Source organism: Charadrius vociferus, unplaced genomic scaffold (assembly GCF_000708025.1).
Source record: "Charadrius vociferus isolate BGI_N301 unplaced genomic scaffold, ASM70802v2 scaffold273, whole genome shotgun sequence".
Taxonomy (NCBI): domain Eukaryota; kingdom Metazoa; phylum Chordata; class Aves; order Charadriiformes; family Charadriidae; genus Charadrius; species Charadrius vociferus.
This window is the reverse complement of record NW_009647750.1, coordinates 292,829-318,887: the sequence shown is the minus strand read 5'-3', so window position 1 is coordinate 318,887 and position 26,059 is coordinate 292,829. Positions and strand designations below refer to the sequence as shown.

The 26,059-nt window shown below is 38.2% G+C and overlaps 1 protein-coding gene across 1 annotated transcript in view; it reads left to right on the top strand.

Annotated features, from left to right (window-relative positions):
- The window catches only part of OCA2 (oculocutaneous albinism II), a 178,297-nt gene extending 153,106 nt beyond the window's left edge, over positions 1–25,191 (top strand). The window contains exon 23 of the mRNA XM_009882100.1: positions 25,104–25,191. Within this exon, the coding sequence (XP_009880402.1) occupies positions 25,104–25,191 (88 nt within the window). The remainder of the gene's footprint in view (positions 1–25,103) is intronic.
- Positions 25,192–26,059: the final 868 nt, after the last annotated feature.

The following is a 26,059-nucleotide window of genomic DNA, read 5'->3' as shown; positions in this document are numbered from 1 at the left end:
CAGCAGGATCTGGCTGAGCCGGGTTCAAGTCTGTATTTCATCTGTCTAAATAAATGAAAGGCACTTTAAATGATAACCTCGTGCTTTAGCCAAAACTAAAGCAACTGCAACTACAACTACCTGCTGTTTCAGAGATGATGACGGTCTTGCGATGGTTTTTGCACGGGTCGCTGTGCCCAGGTTGGTGGTGAGCAGAGGACAGCGCTGACGGCGCTGTCCTTGGTGCTGCAGGGTGCGGCCGGGACAGTTTTTTTTTTCCCATTCCCCTGTATTACTTTCTCTCTATGTACGCTTTCCCTCCAAAAACTGGAATGACGGTAAAAGGGCAGCTCATAGACCAGTGCAGCCATATAGCATCCTGGCCTGTATCAGGAATAGTATGCTGAGCAGGACTAGGGAAGTGATCGTCCCCCTATACTTGGCACTGGTGAGGCTGCACCATGAATACTGTGTTCAGTTTTGGGCCCCTCACTAAAAGAAAGACATTGAGGTGCTGGAGCATGTCCAGAGAAGGGCTACAAAGCTGGTGAGGGGTCTAGAGCACAAGTCTTACAAGGAGCAACTGAGGGAAGTGGGGTTGTTTAGCCTGAAGAAAAGGAGGCTGAGGGGAGACCTTATTGCTCTCTACAACTGCCTGAAAGGAGGCTGCAGCAAGGTGGGGGTTGGTCTCTTCTCCCAAGTAACAGGTGATAGGATGAGAGGAAACAGCCTGAGGTTGTGGCAGGAGAGGTTTAGATTGGATATTAGGAAAAAATTCTTCACCAAAAGGGTTGTCAAGCATTGGAACAGGCTGCCCAGGGAAGTGGTTGAGTTGCCATCCCAGGAAGTATATAAAGATGGGTAGATGTAGTACTGAGGGACGTGGTTTAGTTGTAACTTGGCAGTGTAAGGTTAACGGTTGGACTTGGTGATCTTAAAGGTCCCTTCCAAGCAAAATGATTCTATGATTCTATATGCTGACCAAGATCTGATTCCTTGGGAATATTGGGACTTGAAAGGGATTCTCCTACTGTGCCTTATTGGTGCAGTCTTGGTGAAGATTGTGCATGGATGCTTAGGTGGCCAGTCACAGTCATTGTATTTCAGTTTACATTAAAAATATATGTGCAGCAAGCAGGCATCATTTGTCCAGTGTATTTAGGAAGTAAAAATGGAAGGACACTGACTTGATTTTGCATTTCTAAATGTAAAGTATATTTAGTTAACAACCTACAATTCTTTACCAGTCAGCTGTTTTGTATGTAGGAATTAACCCTTTTGCTATGTTTACTTCACCTTAGTATTCTCATCCCTGGGAAAATTTTGTATATATTTTTATTTTTCTGTTGTCATGTAACATATTTTTATTTAAGTTCTGCATTTATCAGATTTAGACCAGAAGGTATTAAAATAAAGAGCTCATGATGCATACCTACTGCAAGTTTCAAATTCAAGGATAACTTCTGAAAGAATCATTCATTGTTGATAGACACAATTATGTCTTGAAGATTATGTTGTGCATAATCTTCAAGTCTGATTATGCATAAAATAAGAACCATAAATTTTTATTGGCTAGGGGGAATTTTTGCTGCACAAGAAATGCAAGATTAGCTATTTATGTTTGTAGCTCATGGAGACACCTGTGGTCCCAGAGGAATTCTTCTGCATGAAACTTGTAATAATCTTACACGTTTTACTGTTACTTTCCTCTTTAATGGTTCTTTGCTGGGTTTCCCAAGTCCCTTGTTAAATTTCTAAAGAAGTGTTATATTATTTTTTGTTAGATGAGGATCATCTAGTGAGTTAAACCCCAGATATGAACCTAATGTTTGCAAATTTCACCATTAAATATGACTATGTATAGCTTCTTATTTCAATGAAAGCAGCTGAAATGTTTCTGTTATCAGAAATAAATTCCTGTTGAAAATGATACAATATTTTGAACCAAAAGTATTCTCATTGCTACGTATGTGCTGATGCTTGTCATAAATCACAGAATTCATAGAAGTATGATGTTTGTTAAAAGGGAACACATTCTGTCTTTAGACACGTACAGATAAGTATTCCAATGGCAAAGGTGTTAGAGATTTAATTGACATTTAACATTGGAATTATCAAAAACTTCCTGGTGCAAGAACAGTAAATCAAATACTGTCTGGTTATTTCCAAGGGTCTTCATGACGTAAATTGTGATCTTTCTTTACTTTTACCATTGCTGAGACTTGTTACAGATATTTCAGGATCACAAAAGTCATTCTAGGCTGTGACTACAATTAAGATTGCTTTTATTAAACCCAGGATAACTAGGAATATTTCCATAAGATTTTCAAAATTGATGAAAACAATGACTGAAGCGCAAATTGGAAGAATTTGAAATCAAGAGCAAGTCCACTCAACACAAGCTATGCTGAAAGTCAAAGATAAATCTGAAATTAATCTTTTCTTCTGTTCTTATGAGCTTAGTCATATAGATTGTGTGACATCATTTGTCTTTGTAACTTGAATTCATACTGATGCACAAAAATAAGAAAAGTTCCAGATCCCATGCTTGCCCCCTAATATGCCTAATTTTAAGCATGGAAATAGTCCATTACAATCAAAAAGATACAGGTAGTTTAAGTACTTTGCTAGACTGGGGCCAAAAATATAAATTGAGAAATACATGGGATTTTAAAAATGGTTTTCACTACATGGTGTGTTAGCCACATCAATGAAATATTTTGTTTGGTCGGTTTTGCATAAAAATTATTTAATGATTCCTTAAATAATATTTTAGCTTTGTGGCCTCCTCAAATAGCCTCCTAAAAGAACAAGGAAATTGTTAGTCAATTAGATGAGAATTTTTTGTTCTCATGTAGTAGTTTCCTTCCATATAATTTTTGCAGTTTCTTGTGCTGACCCTTAAAGTAAATCTTGAATTTGCAATTTAGAATGTATAATTTATGATGATTGCCTGTTCAGCCAGTTTTGGTTTTTAAATTTGCTTCAGCTGCGAAGGTTTCCACATACTAGTGTCTACAAAGTATGTTTTGCTATCTAGGTGCTGTGCTATTTTGGGTTATAAAAATGGTAATATGAAATGAAAACACCACTTCTTTCTAGAATCTCTGACAACAACCTCTGTTTACTTGACCAGCTTTGAAGGAGGACGTATCCTTAGACAATGTAATGGAAACATTAATACATCAACTTTTTTTAATATTTCAATTTGGCATCTCTTTTCTTAAAATATTTTATCTAATTAAAAGCAAAGTGTGTTGGACATTTGGAGTTCATTAGCTAAAAATAAAACAGGACTATTTTTCTAGCAAGCAATTAATACATATTTTCAAAATAATTTTAACAGTATGGATCAGGATTTATCCAGAAAAATATTTCATTTTTATTTTCCATGAACATTTGATGCAGGAACTGTAAAGCCAAAGTGGTTAAGATTGGAACTAGCTTTCCATTTAACAGCTGATTTTTCTAACTTTGTTAACGTATGTATGCTTACTTGAACTGGCCTAGACCATGCTACTTTATGTGAACAATACATTTAGCAGCCCAGGGAAGATTTGCCAGAAAATCTTTGGTCTTCATGCAATTCAAGTGCCACATATGTATATCACAGAAATTCAGGAAGTATGTAGTTCACAGTAAACACAAGAATATCCCTGATATGTAGAGTTATAAAATGAAGACATCCTTATATTAAAAGGACCACAAATATCCAAGTTTAAAAGGACTAAAAGGGTTGTTTATTACTCTAGAGTGACAAATGGGATTGCTTTGCAAGTAAGTCTTAGATAATAGTGGGGGCACTTGGATGTGGTGACAGTGGGAGAGAATACACTAGTCTGGCTTATCTTTTAAATTTCACTGCTGTGAAAGGTGGGTTTTTACAAAGAGACAGCCTGTGCTTTCTGCATCTTTGTGCAAACTCATAGTGGAAGGAGGGTATGATTTAACTACAGAAAAACAGCAAAAGTTGACATAAATCCTCAGAGTTTAACTTTATCAGTCTATTTAACAAATGCAAAAAGAAAACAGTATCTCTTTCTCCTCAGGAGTATTTTGGCTGTGTCTAAAAATCTCCTTATCTTACCAAATACAGGTATCAGAGCAGGATAAGATGGACACCTCTGCAGTTTCCGTTTGCTGTATTGGCTGGGTCTTCCCTGACTGCAGTGAGAACTTAGCCACCTCCCATGTAGATGTCTACATAGTAGGCACCTGAGTTTAGGTGTCTGAATCTGAAGCTGAATCCCACAGTCCAGGAATATGTCAGGTGACTTCAGTGTAATTAACATGTTCCTGATCTTAATCAGCTGTAGTAGTGTAATCACAATTACATGGCTAATTAAGTGGAATGCACTGAGCTCCCTGATGCTTGGACTAGGCTGCTGCTGGTACCTCTACTTGCTGATGTAGTGCTATCTCAGCCCTGTACACACTGTCTACATTGCTCTATGATCTTTGGTGTAACTGTGGTGACATACACCCCAAGAAAACTATTTTGCTGTAAAAAAAAAAAATAATCCTTCCTTTAATGACAGCCATGGCAGAATGTGGAAAACCAGCAAGCTTGTGTTTTCTTGCCAAAGGAATGATTTGACTCATTTTAGATTAGGGCATGTATGTCAATTTGTGTATATCCAGGGATAAGCAGCCTGGAGCCAAACACTGGAAAACCCAAACTTGCAGCATGTCGACACGCAGCAAGAACCTTCAGAGACAGTGGAACAAATCTGCAGACTGGCAGGTTACCTGTTTTTTCAGGAGACTTCAGTGTGGCAGATGGCTGAGTTTAGTATTTTAAGGCAATGCCTGTTATCACTGTCCAGTAAGCCTCAGGCTCTAAGTGTGCTGATGAATGATGGGAAGTAGGGCCCATGAGCTGTGTTGGCTGAAGCACAGAGGAGATGGAACATGGGTTCTGGATGAGGGAGCTCCATTTCATTCATTGTGCTGAGGTCCATGTCATGTACCGTTGGTCTTAAATGTGGTTCTTAGATAGTTGGAAATATCAGAGGCCGAACTGTTTTTGTTTTGGTGTTGTTATTGACAAGGCTGATCCTGTCTCATTTTTAGAAACAAAACAGTGAGAACTGTGATTGCTGAAAGTATACATTGGAAGTCTAACATGTCTCAGTTGAAGCTAATGGACATTCTTCAGTGAGTCTGGAGGAGGGCAGAACTAGGACAGACCATGCCCTTTTGAAAAACTCAGCTGTTGCTCATGCCTCTTTAAGGGTCAGGCATTTATGGAGCAAATATGAGTCCTGCTAATGATAGTGTTGTAACAAGAGAAAGTATTTTCCTTCTGGTTTAATATTTCCAGAATCTCTTGTAAATTTGTTTTATCTCTTGCTGTGAAAGAACACATTTTTTCTTAATGCAAACATTTAGACTGTGAGCTGTCACTGTAGGCACTGTCGGATTATATACAGAGTTTATGAGATGGTTCAGTAATGTGGTGTAAGCCAGGAGGTGATACAAGAAATCTAATGCAAGAAATTGTCTTCAGCCAGATGGAGCTGTACCTTCCTGATAGGTGATTACAAGGCTGCTTATAAAACAGCAAATGGCTCTTGGGCCATTTGTATAGCTTTGGGACCAAAATGACCTGCTTAATCTAGCAGTATCTGCATCTGTTGGTTGCTGATACCACCTTTTTTTCTTTCAGTGCTTGTTTAATTTAAATGTAATTCATTGAAACATACATTACCAAATAACATGCAGGTACATAAATTCTTGTAACAGCAAGTTCCGTTCCCCAGACTGTAGAAGTTATCTATGAGCTCCTGAGGCTAGCATAATGTATGGGAACTAAATTGCTCTTGATTGCCAGGATTATGAACTGAGACAGTCAAAGCAAAATCTTTCTGTAGCGCAGAATATTTCATTGTTCTTTTGATATCGACTCAGTTAGTGGAGACCACTGCATTTCTTCTGGGAAGGGTTTCTTTTGGCTTCCTTTAGAAACACATTGTGCTTCTGATATATGCTGTGCTAGTACAAAGTAGGGTTATTGTGCAGGCAGTTTCATGAGGGTTGCACTCATGTGCGTGTTCTCAGGCCAGAGCTGTCTACTCCACCTGGGTTTGTTGTGCTGATTCCTGCAGCTGCTTTTACCACAGAGCCAAGTTCTTGCCAAGTACCAGCACAGTAAAAAGGTGAAGCGCTGCAAAAAGGGCTGTCTGACAACATGGTACCTGTTCAGCCAACCTGTAATCTGAGTATAAGATTGTTTAATAGTAATGAATACAGAGAGTAGGGTTCACCTCACCTAATTTAGGCTACTGAAGTGAGGTGTTTAACCCGCCCTCTACTTCCTGCGTCGTCAATATAAACAGAAGATTGTCATAGATGTCATATTGTAGCTGCATGTACGTTAGCTTAGCACTAAAATATCAGTAATGGTATCAGTTGGGAAGGTTGGAGAAGAAAACACAGCTCCTTAGAATTGTAATTTATTTAGCCCAGTTATATAGCAAAAGATAATACGTTACAAATTATTATAGAAATTTGGCAGCAAAACTTCATGAATGTCAAACAGAAAAACAGGTGTCTTTCTCTACCAAAGGTAAGGAAGGACCTGCTACAAATAAGTAGTGCCATTGATCAGATGTGGTGGATCCCATGTTGGAGCAATTTTGTTTCTGCTTTTCATTTGCTGTCATTCATATTGGAGCTGTAGCTCTTCTTATGCTTGCTTCTTACCTCCTTTGCATTTTAACCATACATACAGTGCTTTACATACACTGGATACATTTTCTTAGCTCTCTTTATTATGCCCTAAAACCAGTTCTGCCTGGCCCTGAAGGTGGCTTCCCTTCAGACAGGAATAATTGACCTTTTGTGATTTGTATTTACGCATGTAGGACCTCCATTGTTATCCTGCGCTTGCAATCTTGGGGGAGCTTGCTACATGTTTTGGGGACATGGCAAAGACAGGATTTGTAGAAAGAAGTAATCTCTTAGAGTTACTAAGTATGACTGGAAAAAGTCTGCAAGTTGATCTGAATATACTTAGGCACCTCAGTGTTCATGTATGCATATAAGTGCCTGTCTCTTTCTGATAGCTGCACACACCGATGCCTAAATCTGAGTGCCTCAGTTTCAGACATTCCGTGGTAGGTGATGTTAGTCCAACTGACAGTGAAACACAAAGAAATGTAGTACCGAGACTGCAGTGAAGATGACTGTGCAGCGCCAGTTGTGCCAGGGCAAAATGGAATGGAGGAATGCTGACAAAGTGACTTTACAGGCAGTTGTGGGGGACCCCTACCTGGGAAGCATTATGGGACTAAGGTACTAATATGCAATGTGACAAGTGGTGATGAGGGCTGACACCAGGATGCAGGTGGAAACGTTGCACTGTCAATAAGCGGATAATTAATGAGGTGCTACTCTATGAATGTTGACAAAGCTTCTTCTTTCTTCAAAAGAGAGCTAGTGGAGGGATGCAAAGAGAGTCCTGCAATGATCCAACTTTTGGAGCTGGAGAATAAACCTTGATATTTCTTGAGGCCAGAGAAAAGGACATTGAGAAACTGAGGTGACAGAGCCCTAGGTTAGCATTTTACTTATGTGAATAGGCAGGACTGAACAATTGCACAGAGCTAATCTGCAAGAGGTTTAAATGTAGGTTGGATGTGAAGCTCTTAACAGGGATGTGAATCCAAACTGACTAAAATGATGTGTGAGGGTAAGGAGTAAAATGTGATGAAGAAAGGAAATTAATGGAATGATTTGCAGGGGTAAAAAAGAGAACTGTGCTGACTGGCATGGAGACTAAACTGATAGCTGGACATCTGTAAAGACCTGGCACAGTAGTGCACTGAGCTGTGATTTGAAGAGAATGAGGTTAGCTTAATTGGAGGGGAGGAAATCAGTGAATTGTCATCACAGGGAACACTGCTGGATTGTATGTGGTGAAACTACGCATAGGTGGGAGACAGGGGAAGAGGGAGAAGAGGATCAAGGACAGCATCTCTTCAGCAAGAGGACAGAGTGATACACATATGAAGAGAGGTCAGAGAAGAGCTGGAAGATGAAGCAGCCTCCGAAGTCAAGAATTGTACAGGCAGCTGTGTCAAAAACAGTGACTTTGCTGGGAGGATGAGGAAGAAACATTGCTTTTAGTTTCCCGTAAGAGGTCATGGAGTGCACTTTAGTGAGAATGACTTTGTTGGCAATCAAATTAGATGCTCTAGTATGATAAAGTATTTTTAAAGTTTCTGCCACTGACTGAGGAAAAAAAGAAGAAATAGGTTGAGGGCCAAGCTGAGGCCTGAAATGAAATCTGCACTTTACTCTAGCAGTTTATGTTACAGCTTAGTCAAGGAAAATCCTATTTTTTATACATATTTATACACTAACATGGAAGAGAACTACATGACCTGTGTTAGAGTGTAGAGCTGACCCCACCAGATGCTGTATATATTGCACAAGATTTATGCTCTTTACAAGGAGAAATAGGCAGCAGGTATTGTATAACTTTTTTGTTGCCACTGCAGGGCGTTTTGTCTTACAGGGTAAACTAATTTAATTTCTCTGCCACAAATGTGTGTACATGCATACCAAGGAAAAGGAGCTTTATATCTGCTACACTGACATTCAAAAAGCCATTGGTTATATCTGCAATCACTTCATATATTTACATGGACTTTGATGTTCTGTCACTGTACTAGTCAGACTGCAGAATAAGTATCTCCTCACTTAAATGGTTACTAAGATTATCCCATGTTTTGAATATTGTACAGAAAATCTAGTGAGTATATTCTTCTGACAGAACGTATATTTAGTCAGTGTATATTCTGAAGTGCTAGCAATTAGGATGTCAATGCATAGAAGAATTTGAAATGCTAAATATGTGCTGTAGGGTATTATTAAATGAATTACTTCAGTGACACTTGTGCAAGTTGTTTATTTCCATTGTAGCTACCAGAGCATGGTATATTTGGTGCAAACTAATAATGTAGTTGCATTTGGAAAAAAACCTCAAATACATTTTTCATGTTTATTAATTTCAACCAAGGCATACGAGCAGTTCACTTGTTCTTTGTATTTTGGCAGATATTATTCTTCATCAGAAGAATAATTTAACTTTTCGGTTATGTGGTACACCGCTGGAATATTAATGTTTGGCTTTGTGAGATTTCTGAACAGTATTCAGACTATGTAACTGTTCAGAATACAGACTACATGCAGAAGTATTATCGCTTTGAGCAATAATGATAAATTATTCCGTCCTTAAGCAGTGTTTTCATGTTCAGTAGGTATATGTCCGAGTAGTAAACTGGTTAAAATACTCCTTTTATTTGGACTTTGTCAGAGATAATTTATTAAGTCATACAGCTGTTTTAAAATATTTGGGTAAATGGAACTTCACTTTTCTATTTCTTATTAAATTCTGAGATATATACTGTAGGAGTGTCAACAGCAGCACACTAGTTAAGATTGCCTTGACATTTACAATTGAATTGTGGTAATAACATTTTTTTAAAATTTAATAACTGAGTTTTAGTTTTTATGTTTAACTTAACAATTCCTCAGGGATTACATAAAAATTCAAATAAAAATGTATGCTAATTCATGCTTTTAACTTCACATTTCTTTCTCTTCCCTGTTACCTTCCTACACCTATAAGCATTCTGATAACAAGTTGGAGATGAGAACTGTATAATGTAAGCACATGCAAAGCTAGATCCCTTTCTCTAATCATTCCTGAGTTATATCAAAGTAAGCTTTTGGCACATCTCAAGATCTGTTAGTTGCTTGTAACAAGTACATTTCAGAAAAAGGAATGCTTTTGAAAAGCTTTTTGTTCCTCTCTTTCCATCAAAGCCTAACTTTTCATCTGCTTTCCTGTGCAATCATACTACTGTGAATGTGTCTGTATGTTTCCCACCTAATAACTTCTGAATGTGCTTGTTGACTTCAAATACTTTTGACAGGGAAGAGGATGGTGGGGAAAGGAGGCTTGATTTCTCAAATATAATTAAAATCCCTGAATTTTCATCAAAGATGGTAGCTGGGAAGAAGAAAAGAAAGTCCATTAGTATTCCCACTGAGGAGAAAGTGCAGTCTGAGCCCATACTTTACACACTGAAAAAATCCGTGCAGGCGAGTGTCATTATAAGTTAAGGAAGAAAGCTTCAGCTGGAGCTTTCTACTTAGACAGAAAGCCAATCAAACTTAAGACAGAAGTTGGCAGGAAATAAGGCTTCATTATTTTCCAGTGTTCATAGAGCTTTTTGTCAGTAAAGGAAAGATTCACCTCACCTCACTTTTCCGTTCTACAGTGTTGGTGTCTTTAGTTCCACACCTCAGCTCTCGTTGTAGTCAATGGAGAAAAGTAACTTTTCGAAGGTAATTCATTTCATTCTAACACAAACAACTATTAAAAGTCGAACAAATTCTGTCCTAGAAAGGCCAGTAGGTCAGATGTAGACTTGTACAGGTGTGTCCCACAGCATATATTCTTTTCTCACATATGCATGAATTGACTTTGTAAGAATAGCTGTGGTGAAACAGATAGGAGAGGGTGTGGAGCGGTCTTTACTAGAGATAACACCAAAAGGCAAAACAAATATATTTGGGGAATGGCAGGCAGCAAAGCAGAGGTGGAGGGGATGCAGGGAGGGATGATTAACATGGAAGGACTATGGCCAAGAGCTTCTATATAAAGAAACTGATGCCATAGAAATGATGATTTGGCTACAGTTTTTCATTCATCTGTTTATTGTTATTTAGAGTTAAACCTACAGTGATCATTTGTGCCTTTGGATTTTGAAGAAACAAGTAGCTGGTCAGTCACCCTACTGCTCCCTGAAATGAGAATACAGTGCTATGAGTCCAGGTGTGACTCATGATTTTGAGACTGAACTGAAAATCTCCTTTCTTACTTCAGTCTGGATGACATTCCCTAGCTGAAGAACCAAATCTGTAAATCGTCTTGAGGGTCCTGGCTGGTTAGTGCCACCGTGGGCCTTTCTGACTACTGGAAGATCAAGTATTTTAAGGGAAGGTGTGAGGCCACCACTGCCCCACAGTAAGGGGCAGAGAGTATGAGGTGTATTCCCAGGAGCAACGGGGTTTGAGCTTGGGTGGAAGATAGACCTGTTCTGACAGACTGTGTGTCTTATGCTGGGGATAAGTGAGGTGGTGGGAGAAGGGAGGAAGGGGAGTTTGAGAAGGGAACAAGTTCAGACAAGTAGAAAGGATTGTAAGTAGAGAAGAATCAGTGAAGTGCTTGCTCATTTCCATGCTTTTTGTAATTTGACTTGGAGAGATAAAAACCCAAACTGCCGTAACTCAGTTTTTGTTTTTTTCCACCTGGGAGTTGATATAAAATTCACATACAGTTGTTTGTTCAAAGCAAGACTTATTTGAACTTTCACATGTGTAATGTCATATATGCTGGTATAAATAGTTTTTGTTATCCAAAAACATCCTACTTTTTGCAACTTCATATAGTTCTTACATCAAGTGCCAAGTTTCCAGATAATTATAACATGCTCAACTTGATTCGACAGTCACTATAGTTGCTGAACAAGAGTCTTATTCAAAGACTATTGAAATTAGAAAGTGATTTTCTAATTGAATACGCTACTTTAGCAATTACCAGAATTAGTCAGAAAATGCTGGATTGAGAATATTTGCTTGGAGAAATTCTGTATCTCTAAACATTGTTTTGAAAAACAATGTGCAAGAGAGCCAAACACAAAGGTAACTTAAATGGCGGGAGGAAGCATGAAGTCTGGGAAACTCAGAATGCTGTCAGTATGAAGCTTATACACATTTGCCATATAAACCCTGTCTAACAAGTCTTCTTAAGAGAGTACATCAGTTTTCCTCAGCTTGAGCTTGCTTTCTCCCATGCTTCATGTTTGCTTGCCAAAGCATCATACAGACATTTGGAATTATACCAGCATCACAGTTTTACATGGCATTTCATTTTATCAAATAATTTGATATTTTTAATAAAAGTATCAAGGTGATTTTCCCTCTGTTATTAAATAACTTGTCAAACAGACTATCTTAGTGTCTCCCAACATGATAAGAAGAAAGAAGGATTTTGTGTTTATGTTATTTTCACTATAATGCATTTGAAATTAGAACTGCTCAAAGGAAGTTTGATGGTTTAGTTTTCATGGAATAGGAAATAAGTTTTTATTGTCTTGTGTAAATTAGATATTTCTCACAGAAAAGATGTGGTAGTATTTACTGTATTCTTTGCTTTTTTATTGCTTGAACTTAGCAATGAGTTTGGATAACTTTTAGAAATTATCTTCCTGATTTTATTTACACATTATAATTAATGCAACATTGCATTAATTTAAACAGCACTAAGAAACCACTTGAATAATAACTTCCTAGTCAACACTTGCAGTTGTTTAGCTTCAGTGAGGGTTACTTAAATAGGGGTACTCTAAATTTTTGCACATATATTTAGCAGGTCAATAGGCTAAAATGGTCACGGTTAGGTAATGATATTAGTTTTAAACTGATAGTGACTAAGAACTGCTTTCTTGGGGAAAGGTGCGATACCTAGTCCTGAAAAAAAGATAAGGGTTTGCAGGTTTTGAGGGGTTTTTTGTTTGTTTTTTTGTTTGTTTGTTTGTTTGGGATCAATTTTATTCTTCTTGCCTTGAAAAAGTCTAATAAAGAAAAAGGAAAGAATTTATCCCAGGAAAGTTTGAAAATAATTCTGTTTTGTTTCGGGTTTTCTTTTCTTTGCCTTTGTAGTACTGTGTAACACATATTACTAAATATTGCTAAATAATTTTATAAATATTTGTGGTTATTTTTTCTTCTGGGTTCATTTGTTATTAAGCCTTTTTTTTCACTACTTACTGATAATGAAGGCTGAACAAAAACTGCTAGAGGCTCAAAATTAAGTGGCATCCATACACGTGATTTGTTTTCCTAGTACTATGGAAATCACCTAAAGAATAGACTTTTTAAACACAAACCTTTCTAAACCACCCCTAAATTATTCCAAACAGTCAAGAAATACACCTATTCCATCTCGAGCACTGTAAGGATATTAATGCCAAGCTTTTGCTTAAGAATTTTTTTCATAATGTTACAGTTGAAATGCATCAGAATGCATAGCTGTACCTTCTGTTTCTAAGGCAGGAAATATAAATTCTGTTGACCTTAGCTGAAAGGGCCAAATTCAGAGAAATAAACTAAAATGGAAAATGTCTTAAACATATCTGAAACAATGATCCTGATATTTTAGAAAGATAATAGTGTCATTTTGTAGTGGGACTTAGGGATGGTTCAGAATCACTTGACGACACTTAAACCAACTATTTGATTGTCCAAGCTGTCCAAAAAAAATGAAACAACCAAAACAATAAAGGAGGAAGACCGGGGTGCATGTAGCCTTGGTGTAAACCGTTGGCCCAGAACATCTGGTCTCCTACATAACTCACTTGCTGGGGAAATTCCATGGCACTCCTGTGTCATGTTATGAGCTAAGTGTAGGCCCATGAAGCAATGCACAGGTGGGTCGCTGGTGCACGCTTGCATTCCTGGAGCAGCAATCCAGCTCTTACACTACAGAGGTGGAGTTGGGAGGAGGGAGGAAGAAGTTAGTGAAGAAACCAGCTTAGTTTTCACCCACTTGTTGAAAAGATGAAGACAGCAAAATGTCTTTATAATTAAAAAAAAAACAAACAAACAACCTAATAATTTTATTCCTATTTTTCCCTCATTTCAGTTAGTCTGTAATCCTTATTCCCAATGCAGGCCTGAGTGACAATCATGATGGTGGGGGTTAGATAACAACACTGGGACTAATGTGGTCTTTCTCAAAAAAGCTCCTGAAAATTTAGTGCACTTTTAGGAGTTGAGTACCGGAGTTTCTCAAGCTCTGACCTTTCAACTTGAAGCATCTTAGGGGTTATCTGTCATCTGTGACAATTAGACAGAGAACTCCAATTGATGCTTCTGGTTGACTTGCAACACCTGTGAACTGGTCATGTAGCTAGCCCTTGTTCAAACATCCTGCTAGTGGTACTTAACTGCCTCTCTGTACTAAACTTTTTCTGTCTTGTCCATTTGTTAGATCTCCTGTTTCATATAATAGGAAAGTTATATGGCACAGGAACGGAAGTCGCAAAGCAGGGAGACTGAGGAGAGGGGAACAGGCTGGAACATATTCTTTCTAAAGTAGTATCTGGCTTTTTAGCAAGGTCCAGGGCTTTTAGAATAGTTGAGAGTGCTCTGTTGAAACTATTAAAGAATTGACTGATTAGTCTCTACCATAAAATGTCATTTTCCTTTTATCTTGTGCTTTAATCAAAATAAAAGAGCACACTGGGGAGAAAAAAAAAGAACGTAAGAAAAGTGCCCCATTTGTGGAGGGTTGGGACTAAGGACGTTCATGGAAATAACATTCAGGCAATTTCCAATCCTGAATCCTCACTGAGAAAAAGCAAGATAATACAGAGGAAGTAAAAGTTATTTAATTTGAAACTTTTTGGAACTAAAATAAGTCCCAGTTAATTTCTGCCATATCCATTATCTTTGGTTTGTTTAGATAATGTAGAAAAATAAGGTAGTCTAAAAATTTTTTGTAGATAGTTTGTTTCAAAAACAGACAAAACACTTCATTTTATGAGAAATTTCTATAGCAGAGAGGTTTGAGCTATAAAAAGGTATTTTAACAAAAATGTGGCTCAGCCTCAAGTTTCCATTTTGCAAAGCAAAAAGTATATAATTGTCAAAAGTGAGCTTACAATATGTTAAATATTTTGTAAAATACAGAAACACTAACTGTAAACATTGCAAAACCTATTTCAGCAGTCGTAAACCATTCATTTTTTCACAGTAAATCTCACTACTTTGTATAAATCTATCTCTTTAACAGAATATTTTTATCAGAACTGTTCAAACAATTCATGAGAACAATTCACTACCAGGAATACCGAGGTTTGTACTCACAATCGGTACGTGAGTATCTTTAAGTACTGTGAGAGAAGGCATACTTCATTGATTTTCTCTTCTAGTCATCCACAATGATTTTAATCTTCTTAAGCTCAGACTCACAACTATGCCTCATTACACAGACATGTGGGAGAGGAATAAGTATTGCTTTCCTGAGGACCTGAATCAATTTCATATATTTTCTTTTCCTAGATTTTAGAATGACGTGAAGCTTTCATAACAAAATCAGAAGCAAAACATTGAGGACTAAATTTGTTTTGGGGTCTGCCTGGAGGATGCAGAGCACAAATATATTGCTAATATACAACAATAGATCCAAGAGTGATGTGAGGTTGTGATAAAATAAAAAATTACTAGCAAATTATCTTGAAACTTTATGCCACACTTTATCATGGCATGTCCTACTTCAGTAGGCAGGAAGGGAACTTGCCTGTCTACATAGAACATATTCCCCTAATAATGAATGGAAAGTCTACCCTGCCTCTAGGATTTTCATATTAAAGCAACAAATAATGGATTATTAGGGACTATATGTGTACTCAAATAGTCTTGGCAATAAAGAAAAATTAATTTTGTCATTAATGGACGAGAAACTGAGTTAAAACTATTTAAACTAAATTTACTAGTAGAATTTGCTAGAATTCTGCTAGAATTTGCAGAATTTATCTCAGCTCCAGTAAATGTAGTGGTAAACAATTTGTCTAGCTGCACATTGGCACTAACAATAAACACTATGTTTGCAATGCTTTGGTCTCTCTGGAACACAAATGTTAGAAACAAAATCAAACATGTTGCATTGCAAAACCAAGAAAAGTCATCTGACTAAAGGCAGAGCTAAAATTCAGCCTGTCACATATTCTTTTTTGGCAACACAGAGCATATAAGATCACTTGTTTTCAAATAGTCATAACAACGCTGCATGGAAAAGAATAGAGTTATTGCTTTGATGATAAACTTCTAGAGTTTTGACAATTTGAAGCTTTAACATTGTACACTATATGCTTCTTGGGAGTATCTGTTGATGGAAAAGAGACATAATATGCTCTTGTAAATGGGCTATACAGAGCAGAGCTTCCTCTGCTCTCCATTTTGCTGGCTCTCCCCTTGGCTGAAGGTCAGCTGGTACAAGCCTCCTCGGGAAAGGGATGTGCCCCCACATGTTCAAACATGGTTGGTTTGCTCTAGACACCGGTAGTCAGGTAGAAAGCGAACAATGTTAACTTGGGGCAATTTTGTGAGTTGCTTACGGTAATTGTTTCATTCATGTCAAGAGTAACTACTTTTTTGCTTGAAGCTGCAACTTATCTGTTGGAGACTCTGACAGGTGTTTCATGGCTGTAGGGCAGAGAGATGGAGAAAACCCAAAACTTCTATGGTTAAAGCAAAGATGGGTACACAGGGGAATTATACTGTCTTATCATCGTATTGGCTTTCCTGCCTTTGGATATCTTCCAAAAGACATTACAGATGAGATATCTGGGGTCACTTGATTTGTGTGTTTGAGTCCTGATCCAGCAAAACACTTAAATGTGTTTTCTAAGTTAGGATACAGTTATTCCCATGCTTAAAAAAAGTGATTTAAGTTTAAGATATTTTTCAGGCCATTGGCTTGTGCATGTCTCTTTCTATAGTGATATCCCACTGCGGCCTAATCTATAAAGCAAAGTAATCTGAATTTGAGTGTGCTGTATAAACTTAGTAAAATGCATCCCAACATGTCTGCATAGAGGTCAAAAGGTCTGAATCTAGCTTCTTTTACATCCAGTGACAGCAATGAGCTTGACTAAAGTAATTGCCCTTTCTCATTTAAATGTGGGGTATTTACGTTGGCCATGGGGCCCTTAAGGCTAAATATGGAAAGTTACTGTTATTTTTCCACATTTTTCACCTAGATAGAAGGTTTTGAACACCTTGTGCACATTTCCAAACTATTAATAACATTTTTTTCATTTAAAGAGATATTAGAATTACAAGGATAGTTGGAAAAATAACTTCCACAAATTTATCAGTGTTTTATTGTTCTTCCCTAGTAAAATGTCACCGTTAGTTCTCTGTTTTCAGGTTTGTTTCTGCACTTGAGCTCTGTTCTTTCCTGGCTGTCTGCAGGATTTCACCATTTCCTGTTGGAGCTGTATGTTGAGTTCTAAAAAAATGGTTAGGTGCTGTTATCTAATAACTAGTATCTTGCTGATTTTTTAAATAATGAGTTACAGTATTTTTTTACTCAAATCAATGTGGTTTTAATTTTTTTTTCATGGTGTTTCATACAGGTTACTAGCTTACCATGTATGAATAGTTTTTGCATAGTTATCAGAGCCACTTGTTCTGACAGTCTTGTATTTCATCTCAGTTGTACCACAGAGACCTAGACAGATACTGCAACAAATATTCCATCAATAGGCATTTGGATCTGCCAGGCAGAGCTGGCAGAACAACTATTCTCTTGCAATAAAAGTTTGCACATTTTTCTTTAGATAATCAGAATTTTGGAAGGCAAAGGAAAGGCCTATTGCTCATTCCGCACATAAAAATGTTGAGGTTACAGCAAAACACCTTTAGAATGGTGCTTCAGACTGTGGGAGGCAAAACTAACACCTTTACATTTTCTCATTCAGAATCTGATTTTCCCTACCTCAGGTTCACTCCTGGCAGTGACTCTATGGGAAATCTTGGCACGGACTCAAAACAGATAGAATATAATGAGAAATTATTATAATTTTAGCAATCAGAAGAAAATAGGATTATAGGTTTTGTTCTGTGATTTAAATTACACAGTAACTCCTGTGTATGGTAACTAGTAGGTAACCACACTGTAATTTTTATGTAATTCCAGACTATATAAAATTCACAGCAATTTAATGTTGAATTAATGATCACTTGCAGTTTTAGCCACCTGCTTTCCAAGCTACAACAGGTGTCTGGATTTGAAGGGGTCATAGGCATGTGATAAACATTTTGAATCTGTTTTCTTTAAGCTGTTAGTAAAGTCCATACTTTCCTTTCAGGTAAACTGGATCAGTATGTCAAAGACTTGGTATGATGGAAAGGTTGACAGAGTCAAAATGACAGGAAACTTGTAAGGCAGTCTGCATAGAAAGAAAGGGAGAGAAGAAATAGGATGACAGGAAAGTGACCACAGATATAATAAGAACAGAGAAATTGACCAAAAGGAAAATTCCTAGTGGCTTTGAGAGTAAGGCAGACAACAAATTAAAAATCTTTCCTTTTGGTTTCCATTCCTTTCCAAAGCCATAGAAAAAAGGTAGAGAATTAATCAACAGAGCTAATAAAAATGGGTATTTTTTTTTCTCCAAGGAATTCTGAGGTTTTCTTTTTATAACAATTACGATGAAAAGTCAAAATAAACTTTTGAGAAATTCTCTCCATAGGACAATTTGGCAGCAAACAAACACAATGAAATTGAGCTATATATGTAAGAATGTTAATACAAATAATTTATTGATTGTTTTGGATAAATCTGAAAAAATATGGAAAACTTCAGGAATGACAACATTCACAAGCAAGTTCTACATTTGTAAAGGTTTGTCCTCTGTGCTTTTTCCTCAAAAAAAGGATTTCACTCTGCTCTGTAATCCTGGCTGAACTAAGGAAAAAAGAACTTACTCACAAAGCTGTACTGCGTGAGACTATAACTTATGTAGACTTATATAACTTTTGTTAACTAGTTGAATCCTGTTCTTCACCAACGTGAAATTGTATTATTTTCCATTAAAAAAGACATCGCTCTAGAGTTCAGTTCATGAGGGTTATGATATATTCTTTTCATTAGGATCCATGATATTGTGGTTATAGCCTTTTGTTGAAGAGAAATATAAATGAGTTACTTTGCAAATCAAATTATGAAACTTCATTAAAAGATGCAGCTTTCCTTTCGTTCATAAACAGCCTTATGTATCTTCTAAGTATACCTACACCCGAGTCTCTTTTTTTGAGGCTGCTTCCATAGCCATTTAGGTGTTCTTTTAAAATTAAGCTCATGATTATCAAACCTTCAGAGCAAAGCATTGTGTACGATGAGAGACTGTCCAAGAATGAGAATTACCTGTCACCTGTCAGTTGTTAAATATTTTCCAATGACTTGCCAAACTTCAGGTGTACAGATGATGCTTTCTTATCCTGTGTTGCATAACAGAGGAACACATACTATGTGGGTGAGAATCACAGAACTGTTGAGGCTGGAAGGGACCACCTAGAGCCTGTTGCCCAGGACTGCATCCGAATGGCTTTTGATTATTTGCAAGGATGGAGTCTCCACAATCTCCCTGGGCAACCTGTTGCAGTATTCAGTCACCCCCACAGTGAAAAAGTTTTTCCTGATGTTCAAAGGGAACCTCCTGTGTTTCAGTTTGTGCCCGTTGCCTCTGGTCTTGCTGCTGGACTCCACTGAGAAGGGCCTGGCTCTGTCTTCTTTACACTGTACTTTCAGGCATTTATACAGATTGATGAGTTTCCCCCTGAGCCTTCTCTTCTCAAGGCTGAACAGTTCTGGCTCTCTCTGCTGTTCCTCACGTGGGAGATCTTCTTTGTGGCCCTTCATTGGACTCTCTCCAGTATGTTCATGTCTCTCTTGTACTGGGGAGCCCAGCACTGGAATACAGTACTCCTCACCAGCTCTGAGTAGAGGGGAAGGATCACCTCCCTCAACCAGCTGGCAATACTTTACCTGATGCAGCCCAGGATACCATTAGCCTTCTTTGCTGCAAGAGCACACTGGGGGCTTAAGTTCAACTTGGTGTCCACTAGGACCCTCAGGTCCTTTTCTGCAAAGCTGGGGTTCTATCATCTTCTACAGAACTTGCAGCATGAAACAGATAGGAAGAGAAAAAAGCAAAATCTTAAGTCTGATGCAAGCCCCACCAGTCAAGTTTAAATTGTACATTAAATTGTAAATAAGAGTGGGAGTAGAAGTTAGCTTTAAGTCTTTTTTTAACTCTTACCCCTGGCTACCACCAGGCTTCTTTCACTGTTTGGTCTTGGAATATTTCTGCTGTTGCTTTTCCACTGAGGAACCACTGAAGGTTCCCCATTTCCTTGAAAGCATGGTTCTTCCACAGATCCCCTCAAGGATGCACAAGCTGTGTAAGTTATGAGCTGTACATGAAAGCAGTGGCTGTAGGTGTGATTTTTATGGGTAAGAACATTTCGTATGTCCTGTCCCAAATCAGTCAGAACAGGGCACTGGACCTGGGTCTTGTACATGCTGGGTCCTGCTGACTCTTGAAGCATCACAAAATGCAAGGTACTGTAGGAGATCAGTTTGTCCAGGAAAATGCAGACCCCAAAGGTTTTGCTATTATTGTTTAGCAAATAATATTAGTTAAACTTATAACCTAAGAAAACTGTAATATTCACATCCATAGATACTAATTAAAACCAGGATTTATTCCCAGCATAATCGTGCACCAGTTTCCTTTTCTTCTAAGTAAATACAGGGCCAGAAATCTTGCAGCAAGGTAGGAACAGAAATAACTAGGTCATTACCAGTGGAAAGCTTCATTTTCCTTGCTGTTTGTGCCCGTGTTTGACTTCTAATACACACTTCACACTTACCTTCACAGAGTTTCATCTTGTTCATTTCAAATTCTCATTTTAATTTGTTAAGAACATACTGAATTCTGTTCTCCATGGAGTCTGGCATCTCTCTGGTGCTGGGGCGATTTGCAAGCTTTTCACTACTGGATCGCTGAAGTTATTAATAAGTAAAATTTTGTCCAAGACAAATCCCTGGGGCTCTCACTTGAAGTGCTTTCACTATCTCACACTGAGCTAACATCTGCTTGCTGTGTATGTTTAAACTGGGCAATTTCACTTAGATGTAAGCTTCCAGTAAGAAGAGGAGGAGGGAAGAGGGGGATGAATGCTAGATCCTGTCATTCATCTGTTCCTTGCACCTGACCCCCTCTCTGCAGTGGTGAAAACTCCCTGAGTCGGGATGAACCTCTTGTGCCATGCCGGGTGCGTGTACCTGCCTGTCTGCAGAGTGCGAGAGGGAAGAAAAGGCTGCCCGGCACAGGATATATCTGCCCCGTTCCTTTAGTTTGTGTATAAAAATGTCACATCAGATGCTGTTACAAGATAGCGTAAAAATGTATTTTATGCCAAAGATGCTAATTAGTGTTTCTTACTAATCTGAAGTTTTAGTGCAAGAAAGTTTTTCATAACTTCTACACTCTGCTGATCCTTTTTCCCGGGCAGGAGCAACTGAATGACATGCTGCTTTTTCACCCCAAGGAGTATGCTGAAAATGAGAGTTGCTGGGAGTAATTTTCACATCATTTAAAATACATTCTTAGATTTAATACAACAGAAGAAAATGTAGGTACCTAAACATATTATGCTGTATGTGTCCTGGGACAGAAGCCGTGTTTTCCTTTGAAGGAGTGCGTGTGTAATGTAATAGCAATAATAGGGCACTGAACCGACTCAGGTAATCGATTAACACTGCAGTAACTAATACTTACTGACTGAGCTTTATCTCCTCTCTCTCTGGTACACAAATTCGACATTGAATTCGATCCAATTACATTAGTGCTCAGGCCAGTGGGCCTGAAATTCAGGCCTCAAGTTGAGGGGTAATTGTCCATGCAATGAGAATAATGGCTTCGCAGTTGTGCCCTATGCAGGCATCCACGCAAAACGAAATGAGGTTCCTCCCCAGACAGGCTGTGTCTGGCTCCAGCTACACATTAGACTGGCACTGTGAGAGTGGGGGTATGATTACAGTTCCTGCATGTTTGTATGCGGTGGTGTATAATTCATCCATTTTCTTGCACGGACCTCCTCCAAGCTGGAACTATCTTTTCTCTTCTCTTTTGAATTGTCGAGCAGCCATTGAATCTTTTGGGATCCTTCCCTCCCCTTGCCAGTCTTCACAAAGACGTTGTACTGCCATTCACTGCTGAGCTGCTGCGTGTTCTCTGGGGAGGTTTGTTAGGTTGCATTAGTACAGATTAAGACCTGTGCTGCCCCCACTCCTCCCAGTACTAGGTCATTGTTTGCTAACTGCGAGGTCAATAAAATTCTGTTTTCTGTCAAACAACACCTGATTTTCTTATGAGAGTTGTAGTAATCTCCGGTTCCCCAGCCTGTCATGTGGACACAGCTGCAGGGAGCATTCATTAGATATACTGAAGGATGTAGGAGGATTTTTTAACCATGCTGTTTTATTCCTACAACCATTGCTGGTTTTGCTTTTTTGTCCTATCTGCACACTTTTATCTAAGTGACATTAGGGAGGGTCAGAGATCAGATTTGCTAAGAGGAGGAAAGAAAGGGTCTGAGAAACAATAGACTAGCCGTCAAATTTTTTTTTTCTTTTTTTCTAAAATAATTCCAAGAGATGCTTGGATACTGCTGTTCTGCTGTTTTACAGTATTATCAGCTTGATCATAGTTTAGTGACTAAATAATGATTCAGCTCTTTCAAATAGTGAGTCATTCAAAAGCAAGGATCTGACCAGTAAGTCTGGAAAAGAAATAACACTTATCTGCAGTATATTTATGCATGTTCATATGAACAAGAAAAAAGAAAAATAAATCTTCCAAATGCATTTCAGACTTGCCAGGAAATATTTGAAAGCTGTGACAATCCTATGACCCTTCCTAACAATTCTTTATTATACTTTTCACCACTTGGACACACTCAGCCCTTCTCTCTCTCCTCCTCTCCCTTTCTCTTTTCTCAATTCCAAATATCAGCCTGACATTAAAGACTTTGAAGCCAGAATAGCAATAATAATGCTTTTTACCAGAATGGCAGAAGAGACCAGCACACCAGGTTCTAAATCCCAGGGAGATGGTCGAGAAAGCCTCAGGAGCCCGGAATGGGAACTGTCCTGCTGGGGCAGATCTCGCAGGCAACATTTGGTCATGGGCACAGGGACACGCCAGCTTTTTCAAGGAGATATCAAGGAGACAGAAAGAAGATGATCTGTCAGCCCTGACAGTCTTGCCCTTTGTACATTTCCAGCCTTGCAAGAGGTTTCTTTTGTTCTTGGTTTCCCTCTATTTCTACCAGTATGTGAGATGGGATCACTTCAATAATGGGTCAAAGGCGGCCATGAAACAGGCATTATGGACAAGCTTGTTCTTCACTAAATAATTCCAACATTTTCTTTTGAGTATTTGGGCTTTATTTGTTTCCTAATTACTCTGCAAACTTTGTAGGTTAGGGCTGATTATTTTTGTGTTGGCAGTGACCCTCATTTGTGGTAAAATTCACATGTCTGTAACTTGAACCAGTGCCTGTTAAAGGTGAAAGCACCTCTGATCTGCTGGTCACATCTATGCCTTCTTCAGCCAGCTTTTCAGCAAAACAGCAATGAAAGAAACATGACTCATGAGGATCTCAAGGTTTAGAGCTATATCGCAGCTGCAGGTAGAAAGAGCAGACAGCAGTGAGACATTAAGAACCTCAATTTTCATTTTATGCAAGTGGTTTCATATCCTGAGGAGGTGAGAGGCAGACCCAAGAGGTCCCTTCTAGCTGTAGCTTCTTAAAGAAAGGAGCTATTCATCCACCCAAGCTCAGAGAATGCTGTCCTCCTGTCACCTACTAAATAGACATCTCTTCATTAGCGCTCTGATCAGCAATAGCAGAGGGGAAAGGGCTTGAGCAACATTTCTGAGGGCTCCTAACAAGTGAGGCAAAAAGGCACAACTAATATACCCGCATGCCATAACAGGTTTAACTTCAAGGAAGAGAATAAATGAAATGCTGTACTTCAGAGAACATTGCCATGCTTTGATGAGGTTTGCGGAAATTCTTGGCTGAACTTAACAAAAGAAAATATGTAAGGAGGGTCATTTCTGACATGATCATTTCTCTTCACAGTTCTCCTTGTGATTTTAGTAACGTAAAACAAATGAGTGTGATCACAGCAGTGGTTCTTCATAGTCCCTCAGTATCATACAATAAGGCTTTTAAGTTTCAGAAAACTCCCTTGTTTTCACACATATGGAAGACCTACAAATCTAGCAGAGTAGGACTCGGCCAACTCCACAACATCCTTTCCAGTTGTCTCTCTCTTCTGCCTGTGTTTGTCAGTCTAAAGCTATAAAATCTGGGTGTTGTCTGAAAAGCTTAATCTGTGGTGGAAAGCAAATAGCTGTTTTGATAGAACAGCAAAGTTTTAGCACTTTTACAGTCACTTGGTGTTTATTTTCAAAGGTTCATTGATATTCAAGTCTATTAATCAATTTCCGAGGGCTGGAGCACCTCTTCTATGAGGAGAGGCTGAGAGAGTTGGGGCTGTTCAGCCTGGAGAAGAGAAGGCTTCAGGGAGACCTTATTGTGGCCTTCCAGTACCTAAAGGGGGCCTACAGGAGAGCTGGGGAAGGACTGTTCACATGAAATGATAGGACTAGGGGGAATGGCTTCATACTGGAAGAGGGTAGTTTTAGATGAGATATTAGGAAAAAATTTTTCACTGTGAGGGTGGTAAGGCACTGGAACAGGTTGCCCAGAGAAGTTATGGAAGCTCCTTTCCTGGAGTTGTTTAAGGCCAGGCTGGATGTGGCCTTGGGCAACCTGGTCTAGTGGGAGCTGTTCCTGCCTATGGCAGGGGGGGTGGAACTCAGGAATCTTTTAGGTCCTTTCCAACCTAAACCATTCTATAGTTCTATGATTCTATGATTAAACCTGGTGAGAGGTACAGGAAAGGAATTCTAGCTGTATGTGAGTACAGACCAACAAGGAAATGATTCAATGAGTTTCAGGCATAGACTAAGTTATAAAGTGCCATACCAGGGTTACACACCTCATCGGAAGTGATACACACTGGATTATACATTCTAATGCTGCATAATTTGTAAGAATGGTTATTTTACCTGTTTAATTGCACATGGTCTGGGGGGGAAAAAACAACAAGACATGCCAGATTCTGAGACAGAGCAAATTGGAAGAGGTGCCCTGGAAGCAATGAAATTATGCTAATTTTGACCATTTATGTCTTAAATAGGCTGGAAGTAGAAATGTGAGCTTGAATATTAGACTCCTAGACGTTGTCATATTCTCAGTATGTCCATGCTTTTGGCACTGCTATAAGCATATTCAAGGCTTGGAATGTGTAGAATGACTTAAATTTCCCTTTTCATAAATTGCTCGGAGAACAGAGTATTGTACCTTTATTGATCTTTATTTTATTTTTGTTTCAGGTTAGGTTTCCCCATGATGATTGTGTCCTGTACCATCGGGATGTGCTATCTTCTTGTTGCTCATGTTGTACTAGGTTGGAACTCATAGTAATTTATACTTTCAAGACTCAAAGAAGCTTTCTCTTTCATTTAATTTATATATCAGAACACTAAGAACACATATAAAAGGAAAAAGATGTGTAAAGCCCTAATGTACGGTATCATTCAAAACAATTGTCAGCATCAGCATCAGGTTTGGTCATTCTTAACCTTCTGTTTTCTGAACAATTTGCAGAACTAGACAATCAAAATTAAAAAAATCTATATATGTAATTATGAATACAATTATTGTGCAGATGAAAAGTCACCATCACGAGGGAATATGTTGTGCCTGAAAGTTTGTATTGACACAATCTGAGAATGGTCACAGATGAATAACTCATTCACAATAGCAGATGTTGAGTAATTTCTTTTTAGGGCTTCATTTGTCTTTCTCAATGTATTTAGCTATTTTTATTAAAGCAACTAATATTCAATAATAATAGTTAAGCAGAAAGTCTGTACACTATGAAGGATGTATCATTACCTATGTTTAAAAATAAACACATCTCCTGAAAATGTGCTATGGAAGGAATTATTATTTTGGAACTGGGATTGCATTCTATGGAGTTATTTTTTTTTTTTTTTTAAAGCTCCTAATCAGCATTAAGGCGCTTTTTTCTTAAAATAAACTAATGCCCATTTTCTTACCAAAGTATGGATGTAAAATGTGATAAAGCACCGGACATCTTCCATTTAATTATTAATTCACTTCTGTGATGGAGTACTCTAAATCTTTTAATAGGTTAATACACTATATGGAAGAATGAGATCATACTTTGGCTTTGATTTCCTTCTCTCTGATAAAAATGTGTTAAACCACATATATTGTTTTGTATAATTGGCTGCCAGAATAGGTCAAACTTCTCATTATGAAT